Source organism: Excalfactoria chinensis, chromosome 21 (genome assembly GCF_039878825.1).
Source record: "Excalfactoria chinensis isolate bCotChi1 chromosome 21, bCotChi1.hap2, whole genome shotgun sequence".
NCBI classification, from domain to species: domain Eukaryota; kingdom Metazoa; phylum Chordata; class Aves; order Galliformes; family Phasianidae; genus Excalfactoria; species Excalfactoria chinensis.
In genome coordinates this window covers 3,238,081-3,265,208 of record NC_092845.1, presented here as the reverse complement: position 1 = coordinate 3,265,208, position 27,128 = coordinate 3,238,081, and the positions used below count along the sequence as shown (strand labels likewise).

At 45.0% G+C, this 27,128-nt stretch overlaps 1 protein-coding gene across 2 annotated transcripts in view; it reads left to right on the top strand.

Moving 5' to 3' along the window:
• The window catches only part of CLMP (CXADR like membrane protein), a 35,474-nt gene extending 9,693 nt beyond the window's left edge, over positions 1–25,781 (top strand). For both annotated transcript variants that reach the window (XM_072355081.1, XM_072355080.1), the window contains exons 3-8: positions 17,933–18,090; positions 18,664–18,865; positions 19,630–19,797; positions 20,134–20,256; positions 21,658–21,799; positions 22,931–25,781. In XM_072355081.1, the coding sequence (XP_072211182.1) occupies positions 17,933–18,090; positions 18,664–18,865; positions 19,630–19,797; positions 20,134–20,256; positions 21,658–21,799; positions 22,931–23,225 (1,088 nt within the window). In that variant the 3' untranslated portion in view covers positions 23,226–25,781. The remainder of the gene's footprint in view (positions 1–17,932; positions 18,091–18,663; positions 18,866–19,629; positions 19,798–20,133; positions 20,257–21,657; positions 21,800–22,930) is intronic.
• Positions 25,782–27,128: the final 1,347 nt, after the last annotated feature.

Genomic DNA, 27,128 nt, shown 5'->3' with positions numbered 1-27,128 from the left:
CCAGGTACCACGCTCTCCTACCAAGTGCACAGGGCTCATGTAAGGCTTTATCTGTTAGGCTCTGTCAGAGGTCATCTGCAGCAACTGTTTTGAAAGTGTGGTCCCCGGATGTTTTCCACAATACCTATTGAGTTTAATCAGTGCTTTTCTTTTAGAGGCATTTAAATCTAGGGAATAATAAGTACAGTTCTCCAGGTATGTTCTCACTTGGCTCTTTTTCTGCTCCTGGAACAACCTGCATATTCGTTTTTAAAAGGAATGAAAATCCACCTTAAATTTGCATTCTTTCCTTATTTGTCCCTCTCCTCCTTTTAAAGCATCCATAGGCAAAATGCTGGGAAGTGGGGTTTGTTACTTGTACGTGTGGAAGGATTCTGTAACCAGCCAGGCAATATTGGCACTTCATATTTTTCTCTCATATCAATGTTCTTCTGAGGGCTCCTGAAGGCACGGAATGTCCTTTTGCTGCCTATAAAAGGGGCCATCTGTTCTTTGTCTTTGGAAACCAATGAGCTGATAAAAAACTCATGCTTTGTTTTAAAGAAAACAATGCTGGTGTGCAGCAAGCCCTTCCCCAGCTCAAATATGTAATACATGAACAATTAAAGAAGAATTTGGTGCTTCAGTGATTATATTTTGTACTTAAAAGCTTAAAATTCATTATCAACTTTTAAATCAGATGAGAGAGCATGGTGGAAGGGGAGATGGTTACCACCAGGGTCTCTGATGTGTCTACACTGGATGAAGTCCAGGAGAAAGCCACATCTAGAGTGGATGTGAGTTACAGGAGATGATGGTATTTGGGTGTATGTAACTGGTCTTAGGGGAGCAGCCCTGCTCATTGCTTTAAATCATTCTGGAGCTTTACTTTTCTGTCTCGGCACTGTCAGAGCCTATAATCCTCAACCAAAGGAGGCCATCCTGCCCTACCAAGAGAAGGGCTTAAAGTGAGGAATACCCTTCAGCAAAGATGTGGCAAGCAGACTGATAATGTAAAGGAAAGGAAAAATATCCTGAGCCCACATGCATAAAGCTAGGGCTTGATTGTGATGTAGAAATAGAAACAAAACATTGAGAATTCCTTGAATACAGGGAACTGGTGGAACCCCACAACAGGCAAGTGCTTATTGCTAAACCATGCATTATAACAACAGTAATTGAGCAGGTAATGATTACGCATGCTTTATAAACACACCATCAGTTATGTTCAGTCTGCAGACAGGGAAGAGTCGATGTAGCAGATTAAGTGTTATTTCTGCATTTAAAATAGCAGTCACTGTTCATATATTCTCTATGGCTACTTTCAATCCAAAAGAAAGTAATGCATAATATATGACTGTTGAGAGTAGATGCCAGGGAAAATGTCCTAGGCAGTTGGAAGAGATTAAACATTAGGCTTGCATCAATCTTTGAGGTATGCTATGGAAGTTGAGAGAGTTTCTCCTTCTGGGTAGGGGAACTCTGTTTGTTATCCAGCTTTCCTGTCTCCTGGAAGATGGAGCAGTGTGCTCACCTATGCTTAAGGTGGAAATAGTGACCTCCTGTATAAAGTACAGTGATTAATGCCTGAGAAATGGCATACATAACTCGATACTATCTTTATTGCAGGAGACTGAGCTGTCTGTAAGTCAAAGAGATGGGGAGGCAGGAATCTGTGGCTCTGTTTCCAGCTGCATTGGTGGCCCTATTCAATTGGTCTGAAAGCTTTGCACTGATAACATTGAAATCTGTTGGTTGTTAATTTGCCTGTCATCTCCACCGTGATCCCAGCAGGTGGCTTTGAGTCCTTTTGGAGCTTTGATTTCCCCATCTGTAAAAAGGGAAATGCCTTGTCCATTATATCATGTGTTTTACGGTCTTCAGATAAAACTATGCAGAGTATTGGTAAATAGTTTGATTATGTTTTGGTTGGTCTTTCCTTTCCAAAGAGCTTGTAGGCTGCTGTCTGTTTTCATTTGTATTTCCTGCCCCTGCGTTGTGATAGAGCTGTGACTCCCTTCCTTGCATTTAGTGAAGATGAGCCATATAAGTCCTTACTTCAATTCTATATTAATTTTGTAGGAAATATGCTCAGCCATACCTCTTAAAAGAAGAAATGCCCGAGTCCTGTCTCCTGTGTTTAGAGTATACAAAACTCGTATACTCTAATCTAAAAAGAAAATGCTCTTTTGAGGATAAACAGCCTGAATAAAACATTTCTGAGCAACCCACAACAACTTCCTCCCTTCGTACCACCCCCCAAAATGCAGTTTCCATCCTGAAGGATGCCAGAAGCTGCTGGCTGCTAAGTTAGGGGGTTACATGAGATTTAGACACAAATCAGACCATGTATTGTGCCTGCTCCAGTACTGCCGTTACCTGTTATCAATCCAAATGAGCCTTTTGAGGATCAGTCTTTCTTACTTGGTTTATTCATTATTCATTAACGTCAAATGTGCCCCACTGCCTGGCAGGCAGATGCTCTGGGTTTGTTTCTAGATGTGAAGGAGGGCCAGATGTGGAGGCTTGTGTGGTCTGGGGCCAAGGAACTACTGTTATCTCCAGCAAGGAGCCATTTGATTTCTCCCTCTACCAGGCAAACTTGGTACAGTATTATGAAGCTGCTAAAACTCTTCCATTTCAGCTGAAGAAACACAGGAAGCTGAGGCTGGGGGGTAAACTTAGGCTTGAAACTGGGAGACAAAGAATGTGCAGCTCCTGTCAGTGCAAATAAAGCAACCAGAGAGCAAATAGGCATGTTAATTATCAGTGTGAGATTCACACATTAAAACTGTGTCCCAGACAGAATGCCAGCATCTAATATGCATGTGCTATAGAATAAGAGGTGCGATAAGGGTGAGGATACCCGCTTAGCCTGGTATCCTGCTTCAAGTAATTAATAGGTGCTGATCTAAGGGGAAGAATACAGGAATGGGGTAAAGATAAGGTGAACTCTTCCCCTGGCCTGGTGTTCACAGACATTAATATGTTAACAGTGTCGTAGAGACTTTCAGAAATGTAGATTTGACTCCCAAGGTCTAGCTGCAGAGATCCAATGTATTTCTAGGTGTTACACTAGGGGCACAGAATAGATATATGCAGTTGTATCCATGGCCAGTGTAGGGTGCAAGCCATAATGACATCTCTAACAGGATTCAAATGCCTGGCAACTCAGAGGAAAACAAAACTTACAGAGGGAAACATCTTTGTATAATTACACGCATTGAGGTGAAATTCATTGTGTATCCATTAGTGCAAAGTTCATCACTTTGCTCTAGTTAACGGCAAATAGCTCAAGTACACTTAGCCATATTTTCCTCTGGCCCACAGGTTTGCTGTAGTTATTCATGCCCTGGATTCATTTCTGTGAGCTGTCACTATTGCATCAGCCCCTGCCTTGGAAACTCTGCAGTAACCCCCATGTTTGAGTATTTCACTTTCTTGCAGAGACTCTGTCAGTGAGTCACACTCCTGCCTGTAAGCAAGCATTAAAACAAGGAGCTGGGAAGTACTGGGCCAGATTATAAAGGGTAGTTTAAATAAAATATCAGTATAATTGGAGATCCTACGGGTCTTCTTAAACTTAAATGATCCTCCAAGTCCAACCAACATCATTCCTGACATGTAATCTCAACTAAAATTCACTGCAACGTGGTTCCATGTCAGGTGGAAATGGAAGGAAAGTCATAGTAGGCTGAATTGCAAGCTTACATGGGAAAGCTGTTGAATATTAGGGAAAACTGTATTTACATATTTTAGGACAAATAGCTCATGTAACTTGATTTGAGTCTTTGAAATATATCTTCCTGAACAGAAGGTCAGTGTTTTAAATGTCTTTTCTTGTAGCCAGATGCTTCATTTCCTAATGTGCATTCCTGAGGGAAACTGTTCTTCTGCCTTTGCAAGTCTGCAAAACTATAATAGTTGGTGCTTGACATCATGTCTTCTCACTAAATGCGAGCAGCCATAGAGGTAGCTGTTATCAGGAAAGGAAATACCTACTCTATGTGTGACTCCTCTATACCAGATGAGGAGGGCAACAGTATGTTTCAAGGACTGCACTCAGGTCTCTCTTCTGCTGCACCAAGGTTGTGAGAAAGGGCAATGTTTGTAAGTTTTTGCTCCTGATGAGCCTCCTGGAGCTCTGAGTTTCCTAAGCCTCGGGTGGCTTAGTGAAGCTGGAACACCAGGTCCCCCTGCAGCATTGCAGCCTGTTTGTGTCTGTCTGATTCAGGTCAGCAGAAATGCGTAAACAATTGGAATGTGATGCTTTGTTCAGGAGCTGGTGCCTGGAGAGCTGTTCCTAGTCTGGGTTGGAGTAAAGGTCCCTGCAGTAAACCCCTGGCACAAGGCAGCTCTTCAGCTTTCTGAAACAATGCAGCCAAGCACAATTTAGCTTGAGGAAGGAATGTGAATTGTTTAAGACTGGGAGATGACTCTGGGCTATGCTTGCTGTCAGATATATACAAAGCTCAGTCAGAATGTGCTGTCTTGTATCTCTTGGTGCCTCTGCACGTTTTACCTGATTACCTTGTATAGTAAATGTTGTTTTATACGCACCAGTGTGTCCAGGCTGATGCAGACAGGAGGATGACGTGAAAGATGCTCTGCCCAGTTCAACAGACGCTGTGACTGATACCCTAAAAAGAAGGAGAGAATTAAGCAACTCATCATGTAAATCCCAGCCTTGGTTCTGAGTGATTCCTGGATCCTAACGCCAACCGACAGCTCAGGCTGGAGCCCAGGCTCAGGACAGCCCCTGCTCCAGGCACAGGAAACAACTCGGAGCAATAGAATGCAGGGAGGTGACTGACTGGCCTGGCCTTGCCTTGGTTTCAGTGGATAAAAATGGCAAAGCTTTGTCATGGGCCTTTGCTCTGGACCCCTTCTTGTTCTGAAGGGGTCTTCATTAGATAGTTCAGAGGGCCCTATAGTCTAGAAGGCAAGGACCTTCAAGAGCTGATGAGGTGTCCTACAAACACCAGCCTTGTGTGTGCTGAGTTCAGAATCACATAACTTAGTGGTTTTTTTCCTTAATTCTAGTGGCAGTATTTCTCCCACAGGACCAGCAGTCACCTCCCAAAATTGAGACACCCATCTCTATAGACCTACACAGCAAGGTGCTGTGAACCCTGTGAAGCCAACAGATCTTAGTGTGGCCTGAAGTCTGTCCTAAGCAGTTACCACCAAGTTATCTATATTCCTCCCTTCATTTCCTTTAGGATAATCTTAATTGCCAAGTCTTTGCTCAGTTTGGCTTCAAACACCATGTCTGGCTTTGCTGAATGTTCCCAACTTCTTTTAAAGCAGATCTTCAACAAAGAATCTGCTCTAATATCACTGCCTGCTGTCTGAGATGGTTCTTCCAACCAGCCTATTTTGGATAAGAATAGAAGATGCTCAGGAATAACATTACTGTAGCTGAGAAATGAAAACCACACACAACTTAGCAGGATTAAAACCAGCTATAACAAAAGGTCTGACACAATAGTTTGGAGCCTGTAGTTTGTCTGTTTCTAAACAACTCTATTTATACAATGATGTGTCTTCCTACCCTCTCATTCAACTTGGTGCAGTTGACTGTATACATCATTATTTAACTGAGCGTAAAGGAAGGAAATAAACAACTGGTTGTGTGCTGTTTTATCCATTCATTTTAGAGAATAATAATACATAGTTTTTAACTAACCCCTAATCCTTTTCAGCAGGGATGTGCTCCATCCTTTTGTCCCCCAGCTTGTACTGATATTGGGGGCTGTTGTGATCCAGGTGCAGACCCTGCACTTGGCTTTGGAGAACGTGACCAGGTCCTCCTGGGCCCACAGCTCAGCCTGTGTAGGTCTCTCTGAATGGCATCTAACTGACTACACCACACAGCTTGGTTTCATCTGCAAACTCCTCAGGATGCATTTGATCCCACTGTTGGTGTCATTTATAAAGATATTAAAGGTTACCGGTCCCAGTAGTGCTCCCTGAGGGACCATGCTTGTTGCTGACCTCCATCTGGACACTGAGCCATTGACCACCACTCACTGGGTGTGACTTTGCAGCCAGTTCCTTGTCCATCAAACAGTCCACTGATCAAACCCATGTCTTTCTAACTTGAAGAAAAGGATGTTATGTGGGACCACAACAAAGGCCAAACAAAGTCCAGTTATGAGACAGGATGAGAATTGCTATTCTCTACTTCATGCAGCACTGAAACAAAATATATTGTCTGATGGTTTAGCTTAATATAAGTAATATCAAGCCATGTATCTAATGGACATCAACTAGTCAAATTATATAGTCTAGAAAATAGGCAAAGAAGCAAATTTTTACAAAGTAGTAACTTAATCCTGAACAGAAAAGCCTCAAATACACTCTGTTCTACAGCTGCCTTAGCCTTTGCAGTGCAGTTGAACTCAGCACATCAAGAGCCTTGCAATAGCAGGGAGGCACCAGTCTGCTGCTCGTGTTCATTGCATTTATTTTTCTTGCTTTATTTATTTGATCTTAAATGTTCTTTGGGGGAATCTCTTATCAGCTCTAAAATGTGGTTGCACCAGTAAATAAGAAGCAGTGACATTAAAAGTAATTGACATTAAAATGTTGTGACATTAAAATTAATCATGTTTGATGGATGTTGGAGACGGAATCCACAAGGCTCCCGGGTTTATGTTTTAGCAAGTTCTGACATTCATTCTCCCCCTCAGTTCTTGCAGCTGTTACATAACTGCCTTCCCCTCCTGCTGTCCCCAAACCCTTGTGCAGGGAGGTGCCACTGGTTTGGAAGGGAGAAGGGCTTTCTCAAAATTCACAGCGAAGGCTTAAGGTAAAAGGATTATCCAGGTGGGCTACTGGGTGAGGTTGACGATGAAATGGACCACTGGAAAGTTTACAGTGGAGCTGGTGGAGTTGCTTTGGAGTGCTTGCTTGCTGTGCTACGGCAGCTTGAGGCAGAAGAAGCCTTGCAAAACCTGGCACTGGCAATAAAAATTGTTTCCTTTTCTTATTTAGTAATAAAAGGGGAAATAGTTAAAATTGTGCAAGGGTCAGTAGGAACTGCTGCCAGCTCTGCTCATGTAGCACAGCGCATGTTGAACTGAAACTGCGGTCTTTGTTCAGGACCTGGACTTTTTGGAGGAGCTGGAGGGGATGTGGTATAATGCGACACCCACATTTTGCAGCCCAGTTCCTATGAAATGTGGTGAGTGCCAGGGATGGCTGATGTCTGTTCACTGTTCCTATTGTGCAGCCAGCATGGGGTGGAAATCATGGCTGTCAGCTTCTCCCTTGTGTGGCTGCAGGTCTCCCCGAGGAGATGCTTCCTCCAGGCAGGGAGCGAGAGGGAGATGCAGAACTTCTTGCTTTCAGTGTAACATTTTCCAGATTCCTTTTTTGGCGATGTGAGGCTGCAGGGGCCTCAGAGAAACCAAGCAATGCATTGGGCAGGAAGCCAGCTACCTCCTCGCAGCTTGATCTCTGTGCTGGCTTCACTTTCTGTCCTATTTGGAAACTAGAAGTAATAAGCTGACATAAGTTGATTTTTCTTATCCCTCAATGGACCGTGTTTGGCATATGGTGCCAGTCTTTGGTTTCTGAAAGACTCAGCAGAAGAAGCTTGCATGGGTTGCAGTGTAACTTCACTTTTACAAGAAGCAAAAACTCTGTGCCACAGGTTAATTTTGGTGATGCTGAGAAAGCTTGGATCAACTGGTGGCTGCGGAGCATCAGTTGGGAAAAGTAAGGATACTCCTGCAATGTGAAACTAGTGAAACTGAGTGCCACTGGACAAAGTCCACTGGGTTTAAAATCGAGGTAAATAAGTGTCAAAATGTTTTGGCATGTACTTTCCTTCTCTTGTTATGTTTTGGTGAGATCCAGGCTCCTGAAGGATAGTAGATAGGCTTGAGTACTCGCTGTTCCTACAAGTGTAGGGTAAAACAGGTTATTTACAGCTGGGATATCAGACGGTGCTTTGCAGAGGTGCTGAATACCTGCAGCTGCAAATGCATTCCGTGAAGGGTAGGAGGGTGAACTGCACCTTGGGGAGGCAGAGGGAGAGCAGAGTGTTCAGTTCAGACAGGCAGTGCTTGCGTCTTGTCTGCTTTCTGACTGAAAATGCCCTCTTAAACAAAGAGGGGGAGAGCTGTGTGTCAGTTTCTATTACAGAAACTTTTGTTTTCTAGAGAAATAAAACCAGCAGAAATACACGAGCGCTGCAGTGGCCAACCATGAGCTCTGTTGGCTGCTTCTTATGGCAATTGTGGCTCGATGATCTTGGGAATTATTGAAGGCCATATTAAACCATTGGAACCCTGAATAGCAATGATGTGAAAAGTAGATTTCAGCTTGGAGAAAAAGAGATTTGGACACTTTTGTGAAGAGTTGTGTTACGATGCATTTCCAGAGTCAACCATAGGGCACAGAGGCAAAGCAAGAGAACTGGAGTGTTCAAGCAACGTGGTTCCAGTTAGCAAGATCAGCACTGCTGGATAACGCAAACTACTCAGCAGATGGTAATATTTTACCTTAGCAAATCTGCCTTCATCCTTTTTGCAACTTTCTATGGTCAATTAATGATGTACTCTTCTGACACTTCAAAGTAAATCTCAGCCCTCTCCAAGTAAATATTAGGGAGAACTCAATGCCAAATGTACATAAGCGTTTACTTACAAGCTCATCCAATTGGGAAGCAATATCAGGTGATATATCTGATTAACTACAAGAGCTTGGATTTTACTGTCATGTGGGAAGAAATTTAAGCAAGAAAACAACTGGTACTGGAGTATAGAAACTGCAGCCAGCTGTGACCTGCTCGCAGATACTGTCAGCAGTAAAAGAGGCTAAATTCATCAACTAAATTATGTGCTCAGCTATATCCCCACAGACCACACATGCTAGGAGAGCTGCAGTTTACTGTAAATGTGGCTGACAGATGGCTGCCAGACATTACAATGGACTTAATCATTGCAGAGCCCACCACCCTGGTCTGGCAGCTGTGTACACAGTGCGTCATGGCTGCTGGGGCCACACTGGGGTGCTCAGGAACCTCTCTAAAGCCAAGGCAGGAGAGCAGCACGGAGTGATTTACCCGGGTGGTCTGGAGGCTGTGGTAGGAAGGGCTAAGGGTTAGGGAGCAGTGCTTAAGTCTCCTGGGTCTCTCCTTGACCCGCTTTATGGCTCAGAGTGTGTCACAGGGCTGTATAAAGCAGGAGGGTTTGGGGAGGGCCCTGTGCCGGCTGTTAGCTCAAGGAAGGGTTGGCTTATGCCAGGAAGGATGCCAATCCTATAGTCTCTGTGAGTCTCTGTTTCAGGACTTGACCACCCTTGTGGTAATGTTTTTCCTAACATCTAACTGGAATTCCCCTTTTCACAACCTGCTGTTGCCTCTCATCCATTCCTTGTGTACCTCTGAGAAGAGTCTGGTTCCGATTTCTCTACAACCTTGTTACTCCTTCTGCAAGGCTTACATATTCATCCCTAAGGCATGCAGGTACGCTCACATAAATTTACAAGGACAGAAGTGAGGCACAGAAGCTGCAGCTTGTCCAGGAACCCTTCCATCTGTAACAGGGCTTGAGGTCCTTTCCCAGAGTTCAAGTTTAGATGAGTTCCCTGAGAAATGCCCACTGCTAACTCTCCTAAATCATTCAGCAAAATTATTCAATCATTTCTCTTTGGACTGTACTGACCTGTTTCCACGAAATGCCTGTATTCTTGCACCAGCGCTGGAGATCTCATGTTCCCCAGTTTATATGATTTCCCTTTTGCAGAAAAAAGCCCTTGAGGTGCTACAGCAAGGTGAATGTGAGCTGACAGTATGTACTCAGGGCAAAGGCCAACATCATCCTGGGCTGCACTGGGAAGGATGAGGCTATCAGGTGATAAAGGTGAGCCCTCCCATCTACGCAGCAGTGTTGGGACTGGGTTCAGTCTGGGGGTCCCCATTATGAGATGTGATATATAAGAAATAGACTAGCAAATTTCAAAGTACAGTTGTACACAAGATAGGAATAATGTAATAGTCTGGTTATTTTTTGTTCCAGGAATAGCCTTTAACGCTTCATGTTATTGCTTCAACGTCTCCTGTTGTATGACAGTAAGTGCTTGATGTGTGTTGAAGCAAAGGAAATGAGCTGGCCAAGATGTTGTAGGGACCTCAGTCTGATTAAGGGTAAGGGAAAAGGTCTTTGCTTTTGGGTTGATGGTCGGATCTCCTATGAACATTGACTGTATGGAAATGGAGAGCCCCAGTAGTAGATTCAGCTGCCCATGTGTGCCACCCATTCCTCCTAGGCTTACTTCTCTATACTTCACCTGACCTTTACAGTCTGTTTCCTGATAAGATGCCTGACCTTTTCACTTCCAATTAGAAGACTCATTCAGCTGTTGCCTGAACCACATCTTTATCATCCTCTTTCTTTTCAGTATCTTGGAAACATTGTGCTTGCTCACTAGAGCTCGATGATGTATTGTAGCTCTTAGCCAGACCTTCCTTGCTCTCCCAGGCTGCTGCCCAGATGCCACTTCTCTCTGCAGACACACTTGGGGCATCCCTGACTCCAGAGAAGGGATGTGTGCCGGAGGAGAACTAGATTACTCTTTCATGCAAAGGTCACAGCAATATTTGGCAAGCATGATGCTTGCGTGTTCTCATTCAGGGCTTCCCCTAGCAATGGCCCAAGGCTTTTACAGACTTCCCTGCTCTGTGAAGCCCTTGGTATTTGCAAACATGCAAAATATATGTAACGTGCATTTCAGCTGCTGCCATGAGAGCCCTGCGGTGAGCAGAGAGGAAAATCTGCATCCCTCCCTCTCCCATTGCAGGGGCTGATATGAGTGCTGGCCAGTAGTTGAGCATAGCTTGGCTCTGACAGATTTTAAATGGTAATTTAATGCTTTGAACATCTGAAACAAGCCAAGGGTTGTGATAACCTACATGAAGCTTAAAAAAGTAATTGTGGATTTGTGTAGAAAAACATTAAAAAGTTAGATTTTCTTTAACTTTTCAGATACGGAAACTTCCAAAATAGCAAAAAGATGTTCTTCATTTCCTTCTACTGCTTTTTAAGTTGCAGAAACAACGTGATCAACTTAACCAACGTGATTAATGAGGCACTGCTATATAGCCATGTCCTTTTTCGGGCGGCAGGCTGTTGTCATGTGGAATAGATCCAGAAGTCTGGGGAACATGGAGGTTTGGCCTTCAGCTCATAAACTACAATCCTGTGGGTGATGGAATCCTCCTGAGACCTCCCATCTCTGGCTATTGCCAGTGCACTGAAGTGTCTTAGGTTCAGCTGTGCTCTTAGACATTGAAAAGCACATCGGCATTATCATGCTCTCTATTTAGTGTTAAGCAACATTTTCTTACTGCCTGTCTAACATGAATCCTTGTAACTTTAGAATCAGTTGTAACTGCTGTGCTGTTTAGCTTTTGGAGTTAAAATAGCTGACGTGCCCCTCTGAAGGGAGAATGCTTTCCAAATTCACTTGTGGGCTTTTTTTGTCTTTATAAAGTCAAAGTTAGTTCTCATCAGTGCAGCATTCAGCCTAGTCTTCTGTATGTAAGTACCATTAGGAATAACCCCACAACCATTTTGAACACAGAACCTTGCCAAATGCAAGATGGGATGTAAGTACAACATAGACTAACACTCAGCATACAGAGATCTAAGAACATGGCTTGAGAGCTCTTCTAACCTCCAGCAGGTCAAGAACGTCTTAATTAATCCTCACTGCTGCTGGACTGTTGAGAAACAGAGGCTGCAGACTGCTAGGTAGAGAGTATCTGTAACCCTACCCCTTCTAGAGTTACTGTTCTTGTTCCTTGCGCTATGTGCAGCCTGAAAGATTGAACCTTATGTTCATCCCAGGAGTTCAACATCTTTCACAAGACTTATGGGGATGATGGGGAGGAGCTGCTGCTGCTGTTCATTTTCTGCCCTAGGCTAGGCTGTAGCTGAGTGTTTGAGATTGAGTGAGTACGAGGATATGAAAAGTGACAGAGTGCTAATACATTAGGCATTCATTCTGTATCATATTAGTAGCGCTTGTAGTGGATAAGTGAGATGTCATACCATGTTATGTGCAATTATGGGTGCAGAACTGAGCATCTCGCTGAAATAATGTGGATGTGCTGAACAGGGACTGAGGCCTGCACCTTAAAACCATACCCAACTTTGAAAATGCCTAGAATTCAGACAAAACATAAAGTTTCTGAGTACCTCCTAGTTTTCTTAGTACCCTTCTTGGCATGCTTAGCAAGTTGAAGTTCTGAGACAAAGCAGCAACAAAGCAGAATCAGTTCAGTGCTTTCCCTTGTTACTTTGAGGTTATAAGGAAGATTTCTTACTACAACAAGGGAATCAGGAATCTATTTCAACCTCTTTTCCTTCTTCCCATGCTCACAGTCCTCAAGTGCTTCAGCCCCCCTGAGGGATCTGTGTTGTGCGGACAGACTCTGTGCAGATCTGATCCACACAGCTGGAAATCACCAGCTGAAAAGCTTAGCTGAGCTGTGTAAACAGAAGACACCTCGACCATTTTACTGGTAGAATGCCTGGACTGAAGGCTGAGGGACTTCACACGTTGCTCTGTACAAACACTCTGTGAAGCATTAAATAGGAAGATGCAGTTCTGATGTCTTGTTTGCTGTTCTTTGTGGTCTCTGGGGATATAAAGCCAGAACTGCCTACTTGCACTTTATTTTAAAATGCAACAAGAAAAAGGACAACCACAGTACGTACATAGCTGCTGGCTGTCTCTGGAGATCCGTAGGTAATTGAATGCTTCAATGTCTTTCCAACATTCTGGAGTCTCTGCAGGCTTGGGACTCAGTTGCGTGTTGGTATGGAAGGTAAACTTCCTGCTGGCTTTTCCAGGGACAGTTTTAGCTCTTGCTTTTAGGAATGTCTAAGTCAGATCCTCAGCATGTATGTGGCCCTTAGTACTGTGGGATTGGTCTTCCATCTGAATCCACTGGAGAAACCCCAAGCTCTCCCCAGGCTTGTTGCATCCTTGCTGCTAGAACCACTTGGGAGACCCAGACTTGCACCTCATTCCTGCCTCAGGGCTGTGAGATATGCTGTGCTTGGAGCATTGATATGCACACTGTGCGCTGGTAATAATAGCTATCCCAGAGCTCTCCTCATCCCAGATCAGGGACTGACTGGCTGCCCTCATACAGGGGAAGAATAGCCAACAGGGCCCAATGCCCGTGCAGCAGAGTTTCTTTAGTAAGCATCTGTGTGCCACCTGCCAGGTTCTTGCCCCTCCTGCACTTCTTGCTCAATCCTTGCAAACCTCTTAACAATCAGAGGCTCTGCTTTGTGCAGTGCTGCTGCTTTCTCTTCTCTTTGGACCTTCCTAGCTCTGCAGAGGTTTCAATTCCAAAGGCTTCACGTCACCATTTGGAAACTCGGCAGCATGCCGGACCGCTCTTTGCTTTCTGCTTAACAGCCTCCTCCAGCCTCAGCCTGAGCACATGTGGTTCCAATTACAGGCGACCTCTGCAATGCGATGTGGATATGGATGAGGATAGGCCGACCTCTTTGCTTCTGACACAGCCAGCCTGTCCCTGCGGGAGCTGACTGTGAGCTCACATATTTCTTGTTTGAGACGCTTGTGCTTCACAACTGAATTCCTGAAATCAAAGGGAGGCGGAGGGGAGCGGGCTGCAGGCAGCGTGCTGGGGGGCAGCTCTTGGTCACTTGGAGCACGCGAGCTCTCGGGAGAAGGAGACCTCTGGCCTTTATGGCTCTGCCAGCCAAGGAATACAGAAAGCAGATGTCCCAGAGCACAGCCCTGGCTGAGTTAATTATCCTTAGGAGACTTACAGCCGCCCCCAGCTTTTCCTCCCTTGCCCAAAGAATGCAAAATAGCCGTCTGTAAGAAAACACCATTTTATGTTTATTCTGGCCTAAAATGCTGTCAGTGCAACTAGCCATTAGGGCTATCATAGGCCAATAGTGGACACAGGGTGTCAGCCTTTTGGGTCCTCTTTATAGCTCAGGCACAGCCCAGCATGGCTATTTGCTGGCTCACTTATCTGCAGAAGAAACTTCATGAAGTTTGGAAGGGGAGATGAGATACAGGACTTGATATTCAGGTCTGTCCTATCGCTGTAACTATTGAGGGGGGAAAGAATGATCTGTTTCTCAGTGGAGGGAAAACTGTAGAATTAGTGTCTGCTGTGTCACTGATACGTCAATGATTGGAGGTTTAGAATCACTCAGGTGCGAGATTTTTACTCTGAATACAATTCCGTGCTCAGAAAAGCATCCAGCCTCCTATTTAAGCATGTAAGACTCAAAACCTGTCTGTTACAGAATGCTCCAGTTGCATTCCCCTGTGCTCTCACAAGCAGTGAGATCTGGCTCTGGCTTTTCCATGGAGCAGCTTAGTAAATCTGTTCCTACAAGGCAGCGAGGAGATGGAGCTCTAACAGATGGGAAGTCTTAAATTCCTGGCATGAAGGAGTGGCTCAAAGTTGCAACACTGCAGACCCAGCAGTGCTTTTGTGTTTAACTCTCAAATGTTGCTCTTGTATGTATCAAGACAGAATATTCTGTCTTCAAATCCGTGAGTGGGACATTTAATGAATAAAAGCAAATGGAGAACCTATTGCAGGTGGACTGGAAGTAGCCCAGATAGTACTACATACTACACAGTGATCAAATGACAGCCTTCAAGACTGATGTTTCCAACACAAGGTCAGGTTAGGTGACTGCCCTGGGACAACCCACGGTGTGAAGAGTTCTTTTAATGTTTGCATTTAGTAAAGCCCTTACTTAACTTAAGCAAGTGTTTACATCTCACCTCACCAACTTGAGCCTAAGGAACGGGAGTAGACACACAACCTATAATTTTCCTGTGACTCAAGACATCGTATGCTAGAAACAGACCAAGGATTCCTGCAGCTTCAGGGTTTCTTTGGAAAAGTTACGGTCACCAACTCAAGTTTGCCTTATTGTCTTGTATCACAGTTCTCTGATGCTTTTATGGGCGCTTCTTTCTAAGCGCAGCAGTTAGGTGATAAAGCACGGACTTTTACTTTCGAAAGTAACACCTATATTGAGCGTTGCTCCCTAATTCATCTGCCTTCTGAAGCTAATGAAAGATTTAACTCGGGAAGCTTTTTAGCTTTTAGCACATGAACTTGCCTACAAATAATTTCAGCCAAACATGTATTTTCCATCTGATCCTGTGTGCCTGTTCCTGTGCCTGACATCTATGTATATTTGATACTATCAGATGCACGCACGTTTTTGTGGCTATATGCATATACTTGTTAATGGATGGCCATGAAAATAAGCCTAGCTTTCATGATAGCATGCGTGATTGTATTCAGCACGAAAACACATCTTTGTGTGGTCATAATTTGGTGAGGTGTGCCAGCCCACAGTTGCACTGAGCTTGGTACTTGCATTGCACTACAGCTGACCTGCTTTTATCATAGAATCATAGAATGGCCTGGATGGAAAAGGACCAAAATGATCATCTAGTTTCAACCCCCCTGCTATGTGCAGGGTCGCCAACCACCAGACCAGGCTGCCCAGAGTCACATCCAGCTTGGCCTTGAATGAATGTATATTCATTTTTACTTGATGTATGCTTGCTTTGGCATTCTTAACAATGCTCCTTGGTCTGGAGTGTGCTGGGTGACTGAGCTATTGTCTTCTGAACAATGGTGCACTGCTGGAGCATGCAGATGATACAGGAGGCTGTTTGAGATCCACAAGCCAATGCTTTGTGGTGCTGCTGCTCTGCGAAAACAAACTGACCTCCCCCCTGCAGTCATGCAATGTCTCTGAGTAAGGCCTGAGTAAAGCTGAAGCAATTCCTGAATTACTGTTCGTGGCACAGAATCCCACACAGGATGTGGAAGGGGAAGAGGTTTTTTTGGGTGAGAATTGCAGAGCCTGCACACGCATTGCCTTATTGAGCAAGACGGCGGGGCTGACTTTTGGGAAAGCCATCCGTTGTCTGTGCTGTATCCGTGGTCTGAGTGCAGGGCTGCTCTACTCTGCCCTCGTGTGGTCCTGGAGCTCTGAGTGGGGCTGCAGAATGCAATGTGAGCTCTCCTGAAAACAGTCTGTCCAAGCCGGTTTGCTTATTGCTGTTACACTCCATCAAAATGCAATTGATGATCCTGACCCGGGCATCAAATGTAAAACTACATTTTAAAATCCACAATATCTTGTGAGATCTACACAAAGCCTCAGAGCCCTGCTGGCACAGCCTTTGAAGCCGCTGCAAATGTTATGTGAATGCTCACGATTGTGGCACTCTAATTAAACTTATTGATCAGTCATCTAGTGAGTGTCAGCATGTTAATGAAGGCAGCCGGCAGCAGTGTGGCTGCAAGAGAAAGCAGGCATTTCCCTTAGCAGAAGGTATAATTGTATTTGGCAGATGGAGCTTTGAGCCCAGTGAACCCAGTGATAAACTGGATTAATTTTCCCTTTAAAGAAAGCAACTAATGTGGCTGAAAAGGAGCTTTCGTAGCCATCAATTCATGCAGAGATGTGTATAGAGGAGGAGGGTTTAATCCTTTGCAAGACTCTTCTTGTCTTCTCTTTCCAGGCGTTTCTATACACGTGCACACGTGTAGAAGCTGATGCCTTTGGTACAAGCACTTAACAGTATTGATTCAATATCAGGAGCTTGGGATGTGACAACCAAGAGGCAAATCTGAGAATGGGAGCAGGAGAGAGGAGTATTTTTAGACCAGTGCTAGTCCTGAGGAAACAGAAAAAGCCGACGCAGTATCTCTTTGGATGTCATTTTAGCTGCTTTTGGGGAATAAAAGTAAAGGTAACGTTAAAAATCCACTGCTTGAATCCAAGTGCAGGAGCAGCCTGTGTAACTGCAGCTGTTGCCAGTAATCTCGCTACGTAATCATGGCACTGTGCATTGAATTACACACGTGGAGTATCTTCCTAGTGCTGCCAGCTCAGTTTTAATCAGCTTCGTGTTAACTGATCTCAGAACCAGGAGATTTCACGTGAGAAAAAGCACGAACACAAACGGTATTCATGCCACAGGAATTCACACTGAAAAATGCTCCTTTTGGTTTTGCAGCAGATTTGAGGCTCCCTGACCTGAACGCTCCAATTTTTCAGTTCCTGTTTTCTATTTGGGCCACTTTTAAACGGGTTTGAGCTTACCAAAGCCCACTGATTATCAAAACTGGGAGGTGTGCAATGCCAAGAGCCGGCCCTTGCTTCGGTCTGGTTCGAGCAGGAACCCGATACAGAAAAAGGCTCCGATTTAAGCAGCGCTGCTGCAACGCGGTGCCGCTCCGGCTGCGCCATCTCCTGGCTCTGGGTTTTGGTTGTGGTCGGGCTGTCACGCTTAACAACGTGTGAAGGACTCGGCTTCCCTCTAGTGGTTCTCCTTGGTCATTTCTTTTTCTTCTCAGGCTCTCTTTGACCATTTGTGAGGTTTTTTTTGTTGTTATTTCGACGTTGCCATTGAAAGAACGTTCGCTATTCTGCTTAATGACCTTGTTCCCAGGCTGGTACCTTGTTTGCAGTGATAGGGAAGAGACTCTAAGCTATCCATCAGGCTAAGACGGGGATAAAGCTATGGGTCTTCCAGACTGAAATGCCACTTCTGAATTAAGGGGATAAAAAGTGAGGGCAAAAAGAAGGAGGTAATCTGATACTCTGATTGCAATGGGGACACAGATGCACAGATGAGCAAAACGATCGTGTGACTTCAGTCCTGACAGCTCTGGAGTGCAAAACCATCTGTTCTTCGTGCTTCAATATTGGTGTGAAATGATCTCCTTGTGTACATATGAACGTCTCCCTGAATCAGCTGCAATCTGTGCAGGAAGCCAAGCTGTTGGGTTTTCTTTGATGCCACGAAGCAAACGAAGAAGAATGCAATGAAATCTAAGCTGCGAGCACAGAAATGGATCCTTACTCACAGCCTCTGACCACCAGCATTTATCTTTCAGCTTCCTGTTCTGTCTGGCTGGCTGAAGCTCAGACGGAATTTAAAAGAGTGGCAGAAGAAAACGTGACTTTGCCTTGTCACCACCGCCTGGGCCTCCTGGAGCAAGGCAGCCTGGACATTGAGTGGCTGCTGCACACATCTGAATCGGTGCAGAAAGCGGTAGGTTCATCCACGATCTGCTGGGCAAACATGATCTGTTGGCCCTATTGCTGTGCTGGTATCAATAGCAGCCATTGGTTTAAAGAGAAGTCTGAAGTCCTTTGTAGTTTATACTGAGGAAGTAAGGAGAAAACCTAGCTGATGTGTTTAAAGTGTGTGGATGTTAATGTATGAAGGAGGTAGTGATGCAACTATGTTTTCCTTAGATCAATGGTATTATCTTATCAGTCGTCTCCAGATAAACCTCAGAAGTGCCCTTTGGGCCTTCAGGAATTCTATTTCATAGGCATGGGCTTTGAAATCTTGGGGGGGGGGAAGAGGAGAGGGAAGTATAGTCATTAAGTACTTATAAAATCGGGTCTGCAGTAACTTGAATCAGCTGGAATGACTACTTTGCTGTTTTAGTTGAACCCAGCCTCAGATTTGAAATCCAGGTTTAATTTTCCACCTTGCTCTGGGCTTCCTGAGTAAGGCACTTAGTGATACAGGACCATAGCCTGCAGATTCTGAAAAGACTTTGTTCTGTTGTTCCATACAGAAGTAAAATGACAGCTGTCCATCTCTGCTCCTCAGGTGATCACCTACTCTGGAGGCCACGTTTATGATGACCTGAATGAAGAACAGAAGGGCCGTGTTTCATTCACTTCCAACTTCCGTGCTGGAGATGCATCCCTGCAGATCATCTCGCTGCAGTCCAGTGATGCAGGGAAGTACATATGTAAGGTGAAGAATGCTGGGCAGTATGAATGGGCTCACATCACCCTGAAGGTAGTAGGTAAGATCGTTTTATTGTTCTTTCAAAGACATATAAAGATACCTAGATATCTAGGCACATTTCCTGCAGAGAGATTTATTACATTAGGGTATAAATACACACAGACATCTCTTGATCAGGTTTCATTAAGCTTGTATCTGCTTTTGCATATTTTGGCAAAGGACAGAACACAGGAAGAGCCCAGAGAATTACTTTGTGGTAAGCGTAACCCACTTGCAACATCTCCTTTCTAAATTATCCTATGATCTCATCATGCAAACTAGAGTGATATCCTAGCAACCATCACTCTGTCCAGAACTCTTGCTGAGGACTCTGAGTTTGTGTCCCTGGAGCCCAAACTGACCCAAGTCATTGAAGGTGATGGATAAGCCACCGGGGTTAGCATTTCTCTTCCCTGATTCCAGTTTATTGCTTGGCATTAGGCAACTGTTATCACTCCATGTAAGTCCTGCTGTGACCCACCAGATTGTGTGGGGAGAAGGAAGAAATGGAGAAGCAGGGGGAGGGAAAGGATTTCAGGGAAAGGATATTCCCTAAAGAGAATGCCTAGAAGAAGGCTTTGATACAACTCCATTGGCACGAGTATCCATGAAGCAGGCAGACTCAGAATGTGTTCTTTCTCCTTCCTACACTACAAAGCTGCACAAGGTTGCAGTTAAAGTCCACTGACAAACAGCACAAGTGTAAATAACAATCATTTTTAAGAAAGGATTAAAAGAAAATAATCTGCTGCGTGTGCACAACCTGTGTTCTGTTTTGTACAGAGAAACCCTCCAAGCCCAAGTGCTGGCTAGAAGGAGAGCTGTCAGAAGGGAAAGACCTGTCCCTGCAGTGCCGTTCTTCCTCTGGCACTGCACCCATCTCCTACCGGTGGCAGCGTATAAATGAGGAAGATGAGAAAGCTGAACATCTCCCACCTACATCGAGAGTCAGTAAGTCACTTCTTAAAGCTCTCCATGTGCTGAAAGCCAGATAACCACCCACAGGCACATTGTGTGTCCGCCTTGGAACCAGGGAGTGAGTGCTGGCAGTGAGAGCAGTGCTTTACCAGAACTTGGCTACAGCAGGATGCTGTATTGTGCTCCACCCTGAGCAAGGAAGTGCACAAGTTCTCATGTTTTGCAAAAGACTGACAAATAGTCTTTCCTAAGTTATGGCTGATCTTGAACTGATTTGATTTGCAAGTTCAGTGCTGGTTTTTGTGTCCCATCCATCCATTCTTAGTCTTTTTTTATTATTAATCTGAGTGTAATTTTTTCCTGTTTCAGACATTTCTAATCCAGGTCAAGTCTTACTGAAGAACCTCACTCAGATGAGTACAGGGTTGTACCAATGTATGGCCACCAACGAGGCTGGACAAGAGAGCTGTGTTGTTCGGGTAACAGTGCAGCGTGAGTATTGCACAGAACTGGTCTTCTCACCTCTGTATGAGCAATGTAGGTCCTCAGCTGACCCACTTCTCTGGATGAACCCTGTGCCACACCTTTGCCCTTTTGTACTCCAGTCACATGGAACAGTTCTCACTTGCTCAGCAGTGTTCCATACAGCCTGCAGTGGTAAATGCATTGTTTGGGCTCCAATGTTTTGGTCTGTTAGAAATACTGATCTGGGGAATGACCAACAAAATTCCTTGTTGCATTTGAAACAGCAAGCTATTTCCAGGCAGCCCATAAAGGCTGTAATGTGCAAAGGGAAAAAGCAACTTTGGGCACAGGTTGGTTTTAATCCAGATTCAATAAATTTGGCCCAAACAGTAGAGAATGAAATTGGTATCTATGTGATTAATCACATCAAAGGTGTGTAGTATCTACCTATGATGTCTTTGCATATGCCTGCAAGGAAATGGGTGGAGTTGAGCACCGGCATTGACAGTAAATCCAAAGAAACAATGCAGTTTGGAAAGCTTTTGTGTGTACATCTCAGGGGAGATCAGAGCCTGAACTGCTGAAATGAACGACTGCCGACAGAGATTTCTTCTATGGAGTTTCCATAGCTTTGGAATGTATCTGCTGAGCCAGGACTGAAGTAGCTGCATTAAGGTCATGTAGGAAGGAAAACCTGCTCCCCTCAGGCATCTGAAGTGTCCTGGCAGCTTTTATGTCAATTGAACTGAATTGGTTTACAACCTCATTTCGATTTGCTAAAGCCTCCACAGGGACAAGCCCTAAGGAAACAACTTACAGCCAAACCCAACCTAACCTCTCTTATCAAAAGGTTTCATGCAGGTTCAGCCAAGGGCTCAGACACACTGGGAAGTGTTGTTTCATTAACCTCCCTATTTTGAATGAAGAAATGCCTTGTATTGGCACAGCACAGTTTTCCTTTCTCCCATCCTTTCTGTCCTCCTTGGGTCACTTTTTTCCCCCAGAATTGAGTAATTCATTCAGTAAGCAGACAGCGAACATTTCAGGATTCAGACCTCATGGGGAAATATCTGTAGTTCACTCTCTTGCCTTCAGAAAATTGGTACTTTTCCTTGAGCGTGGGTTGCGCTGTCTGCCTCTATTATGCTTTTTGTGGTTCCGGGCTCTTACATAAGGATTTTTCCTCCCCATCTCAGTTCTGACTCACAGCTGAAAGCACAGCTCCTGTGATCCCACCCTTCTAGAAGAGAATACTTTTCTCAGTATTGTCTCATGTATTTAAGCTAAGTTGGCTCAACCGCATTGAGACACTTAAGTAGTAAAATTCAATTTATAAATGCAGATATAACTTCTAGTGTGAAACAGAACGTGTCTGTTTGGCCACTATAGAGTGTTTACCTGTTAATCTCTTTATTTTCCTGACAACAGATGCCCAAAATATCGGCATGATTGCTGGAGCGGTTTGCGGCGTCGTGGTGGGACTCTGCCTCCTGATCCTGGTGGTGAGACTGACAATAAGGAGGAAAGAAAAGAAGAGGTATGAGGAAGAGGAGGCCCCGAATGAAATCAGGTAACACCTTTCCCTTAATCCCCTCCTGTCTTTCAGTTTCCTCTACACCCAGCATGCTCCGAATTAGCGTCTCTTTTCACTCCAGGTTTCAGTAACCCAGGCATTGGTTTCTTAAAAATCATTCTATAAAGCTTTTAGATTCTTCCTGAAACATCACTGTTAAGATTTCTGTTGGGAATTTTCTAAGGTTCTCATGGTCTTTCCTGAGTCTTCTGAGCAACTGTGCTCAGGGTGAGAAACCCTCCAAGCCTCTGTGTGCAGAGCTGGGAAGCCTCACCCCTAATTAAGAGTCCCAAGAACGCTGACGCGTGTTCTTTGAACTCATCTGTCCCATGTGTGTGAGCTCTGCCACTCACTCCTCTTGGTCTTCAGCCAATTGAGCTCAGGGAGCAAAGTTATGAGAAATACATACATGTGTGTGTATATATATCTATATATATATTTCCAGGAATGAGATTTAGCTGCTCCTGTCCCTAAAGAACCCCTTCACCTCATTCCACCTTACTTCTGCCTGCCCTCATACGACACCCCACATGTGGTTAAGCAGGCATCTTTATAATCCATTCAGCAGCCGATTACTCTGCTGGTGGTCAGGTTGCTGCTATGGCCAGCAAGAAGGCAGTTTCTGCTCATCGCTTCCCTTGCATTTCTTGTTCTCTTTGCTTTCAAACCTTGCTTGCCTTTTTATTCTCATCTGAGCCTCTTCCGTCATCTTTTCACACCTCTCCTCTCTCTCTGGGCTCAGTTGCTGTGCTATTTTCACTGCTCACATTTTTTAAACCAGTAGAACAGGTCTCTGCTAGTCTTGTATAGGTAATTTGTCATTATGAATAAAGATAACAGAACAGACAGTTCTTTCTGAGCTGTTTGCACTGGCATTTGTACTACGGACTTCAAATCCACGCACAAAGCCAGTAGTGCACATGTGTGTTCCAAATCCATTTGGCCAATAGCTCTGCAGAGCTACAGCAAATTCAATCTATGAAGTTATGTTGCACAGAATTCAGGGAAGCCTTGCTTAAGCTTCAAGACAAATGTGCCTCGTTGACTTCAGCGAGCAACCATTGCAGCAGCGATTCAGGGTAGTAAAATGTGTAATTGTTTCTGTTCTCGTGGTATGTTTGATTGCAGAGAAGACGCAGAGGCACCCAAAGCCCATCTTGTCAAGCCCAGCTCTTCATCCTCTGGTTCCAGGAGCTCACGTTCGGGTTCCTCCTCAACCAGGTCGACAGCCAACAGTGCCTCTCGCAGCCAGCGGACTTTGTCAACTGAAGCTACACCCCATCTGACTCCTCCACAATACAGCCAGAGGGAGATGGGAGGGAAGGAAACAGAGCCAAAGAAAGTCGATTACGCCAACCTGATGAAAATGGGAGCCACGTTGGTCATGGTGCCTGCCCAGAGCCGAGCGTTCCAGACCGTGTGACTGCTCCGACTCCTGCCATCCAGAAACACACCACGTACCACCAGCCACATAGGAATTGTTAGATTAGCTAGTTACCTCCCTGGTCAGCTTAATTTTAGTCACCTGTGACAATCTGCACCGCAAGAAGCCCTCCCACTCAACTCTTTCATAGCACTTGAGGTTCTGAGATGGATTGGTTTTTTTTTCTCCTGTTGTTAAAAGAAAGATAAAAATTGAGGGGAAAAGGGAGCCTTCTTTTTCAAGTACCTTCCTAGAAAGCGGAACACTGAGCATTTTAAAACTGCAGCTGAAAACAAGGTCAGCTAAGCGCTGTACGAGTGAAATGAAGCCAAACCTCAGGACTTTTTAAAAGGGATCAACAGAGACAGAAAGATATCTGATATTGCAGTGAGGTTTAAGGGGAAGGGTCTTTTGTACTGTTTCTGGAGAAGCTTCCAGATGAATGCATGGTCTTACCTGGAGATTTCAAGGCAGTCTGTCTGCTGAAGGTACTCTGGTGGTCAGCCTCAAAGGGAACTGACACGCTTGCCTTTTTTCTGCATGCAGCCTTCGAGGGAAATACTTCTGGGAGCTGCAACTAAAACAGATAGGAAAGGTCAAGAGATCCAGTAATACAGAGCCTACATGTTAAGGAAGATACTTCATGTCAAGGAAGCAGAGATACTTCAATTGCTAGGATAAGACTAATGATGCATCCAGGGAAATGCAGCCCGACTGCTTGTATAGACAGCACTGAAAAGCTGCAGTAACTTCACCAGAGTTGTATCTGTGTCACGTGAGCCTTAGTGAGATGAGAACTGGATGCTGAAGCCAAAATGAAGGCATGCCTCAAAAACTGAGGGCCGCTAACCAACCAAAAAGCCCAGAAGATGGATTTGGAAGATGTGTTTGCTACAGGCAGGTTGTGAATTACACCAGTTTGGGGTGAACCATATAGAAACCTCAGAGAGCTCTTCCCAAAACTGAATAGACAGCATTCCTGGACTGACCTTCACACATCCAGGTAAGATGGAGTAAAAGAAAACATCATGAGGAAAATACACCAGGGACAGGTAAACTGTAAGTGCGGTGCTAAGGGAAGGAAGGTGCACTGCCAGACACCAACCTGGAGGCCATGTGCTATTCTCAAGGCTTAAACCTTAGCAGGACTCATAGAAAAGGGAAACATGAAAATACTTTCTGTGATTGTTTGCCAGAATTGACATTTTCAAGGGATATAGTCTTACACATCAATGTGAAGGCCAGTAAGGAATGGTGGGAAATAGGGACAGGATTCCTATGGGGGCAGATGGTCCCAGAACTGTCTGTCATTTATACTTTCCTCTGACCACTGCTACACAGAAGACACTGAGCTTGTAGGTTCTAAATTCTGAGACCCCATCATCCCATTTATTTGAGATCTTAGAAGGTCTGATTGAAACGAGGCCACGTTTGGGCCACTTCCCTATGAAAAACAGGTTTCAAATTAGCCCTATACTACCTGAGAACTTCTTTTCCTAAAGCAATCACCATCTTCATCACACCGACTGTTTGCTTTCTGTACTGCGGTCAGCACAAACACCCCCCCGAAAAGCCAAAATACTGTTTGTTCTAAGGAGGTAGGGGGGCCTTGAGCCACCAGCTGATAGAAGGAAATCAGCTGTTTGATAAGCTTTTACTTTCAACAGTATTAGATACTGGGTCATTCTAGGCACCATTTCAGAGCCACATTCCTAGGTCAGCTGTGCTCTGTTTGGAGGTAGCAGCTGCTGCTCAGTGTCTGACTCCTCTTTTTGTAGGCCCTGAAGGCATAGGTGCTGCTCCTGAGTTCTTCCAAAGCATTCCAGGTCTAAGACTTGTGAAGGTTTGTGGCTTTTAAGTTTGCTGACTGTGATGTCAGCTGTGATGCAGATTATCTGCAACACTATGAAGAGTAAAGCAGGAGTGAATTTCTCAGCAAAGCAAACACCCCAAGCAACCAGTACCTCATTAACACCAAGTGAGGATAACAGTCCAAACAGTCCAGCTGGTTACAGCCTAAGTACCTAATACTGGAGGTTAGTTTGAGTCACAGGCCAGGCTTGCAATTAGCAAAGGGTGCTGTGCTCCATTGCAGCCTGGGGGCTGCTTGGTGCCAGCAAGCAGAACACCCCCCAGCCTGTGCCCCAACAGCCTCTTCCCTGCAGAAAGAGTTCATTTAAAAGGTATCTCATTTCCAAAGGGACATTTTCTGGGCTCCAGAAAACCAGGAGTTGCACAAGGGAAACAAATGAACCATAAGCCAAACTTGATTGTGTAAAATAGCGTGTTTAAAGCATTTACTGTCATATACCAGTTATTACTAGTGTGATTAAACGCATACAATGTTATGTAGCTTTCTTATGTCTAAGCAGCTAAACTGAGCTTACATCTCTTCTACCTGCTATAATTGGTGTACCTGTACTGTGTCTGAACAACTCAGAGGAAAGCAAATATTTATTATTGATTCCTTTGAATCAATGATTTCATATTATTATTTTTTGGTTGTTTTGTAAATAAATGTGCTGCAGCTGAAGTGCTACAGCTCAACTAAACCCGTATCCACGCTCCATCTTCTGTGCTAAGAGACACTGCATGCTGTCAAGTTAAATCCAAGGGAAAAAAGACAGAGGTAAAAATAGTATTTTTAAGCTAACGAGGACCATATTTGTGTCAAGATTGCAGATTTTTTTCACTCTAGATTATGCAACATGGTGTGAACCGTGTGAAATCTTGGCTGTGTTGGGGTGAACTGAATTTGGGCTTCCACTCAACTACTTTACCTGAGATGCAATGGTTGAAGACATAAGTGCCGCAGGCTAATGTGGTAATACTGCCAGTGCAGACACAGCACTGATAAACATCTCCCAGCTGTCCTACTCCCACATACACCAGCTTGCTGCTCAACCACTCTGTGCCTTTCAGCTCCATCTCCAGAGCTGTGCATGAGATGTGGCTTTCAGCCACGGCTGAGATCTTGGCTGCAGATAAGCACTTCCAAGCAGCTAATAGGAACCTCCATTCGCAGGGCTGTGGGTGGAACTCAGGCTGATTCAATATGGCTCTGGTTCATTTCTCTTGCAGTGCTTTCAGCCTTCTTTCCCCCCCGGGGGGTTGTTTTGCAAAGCAATCACACAACATTCAGCAATCTTCTCTACTGAAACTGGGAGAAGTTGCAACATAAGGAGGCAGTATAAACCACCATGACAGCAGTGGTCTCCTATAGGTGTGTCCTATACGATGATAGGGAAAGGCCATGCTTGCAGCTCGCTCCTGAGTTGATGCCATCCCAAACCCTGATGAAGAGGAGCTGTGCAATGGCCTCCTTTTGTTCAGCATCAGGAACCTGGGGTTATTTTTAACCAGCCCATTGGACCTTCGTTTTTCCACTGCGCTGTAAAAGGGCTATTTCAGCCAAGTGTGCTAACAGCCGTTCATTTCTAACCCGGTGACTCACAGGCCGGAGCCCTCCTCCCTGCACTGACTCACTTTGCTCCGGGCTGCCTTCCCCTGCCGTGCACAGCACGGTTGCATACCGGAATGCCGTTGTTTAATTCCCAAGTGCTATCAGGGCTATTCTTAGTGCTCCTGCAGCACGGCACTACCGCAGGGCTGAGGCTGCTTTCTCTCAAACCCCGCCTTCCATGCTCGGGTGCCGCGACCCCCCCCAGCCCGCCGCCGCCATTTTGCCTTCCCCTCCACCCTCAGCAAGCCGCGCGCCCTGCAAACGAGCCGCCAGCGCTGCAACCCCATTGGACAGCCGCAGCACACGGCCCCGGCTCTCGCGCGCAGATTAAGCAAGCGATCCAGCGGCGCTTTGCAGCCATTGGCTGCCGCTTGCTCCCCCGCGCGCCTTCTCTGCCCCCTCCCACTCCTCCAGCCCACGCATGCGGCCGTTAGAAGGCT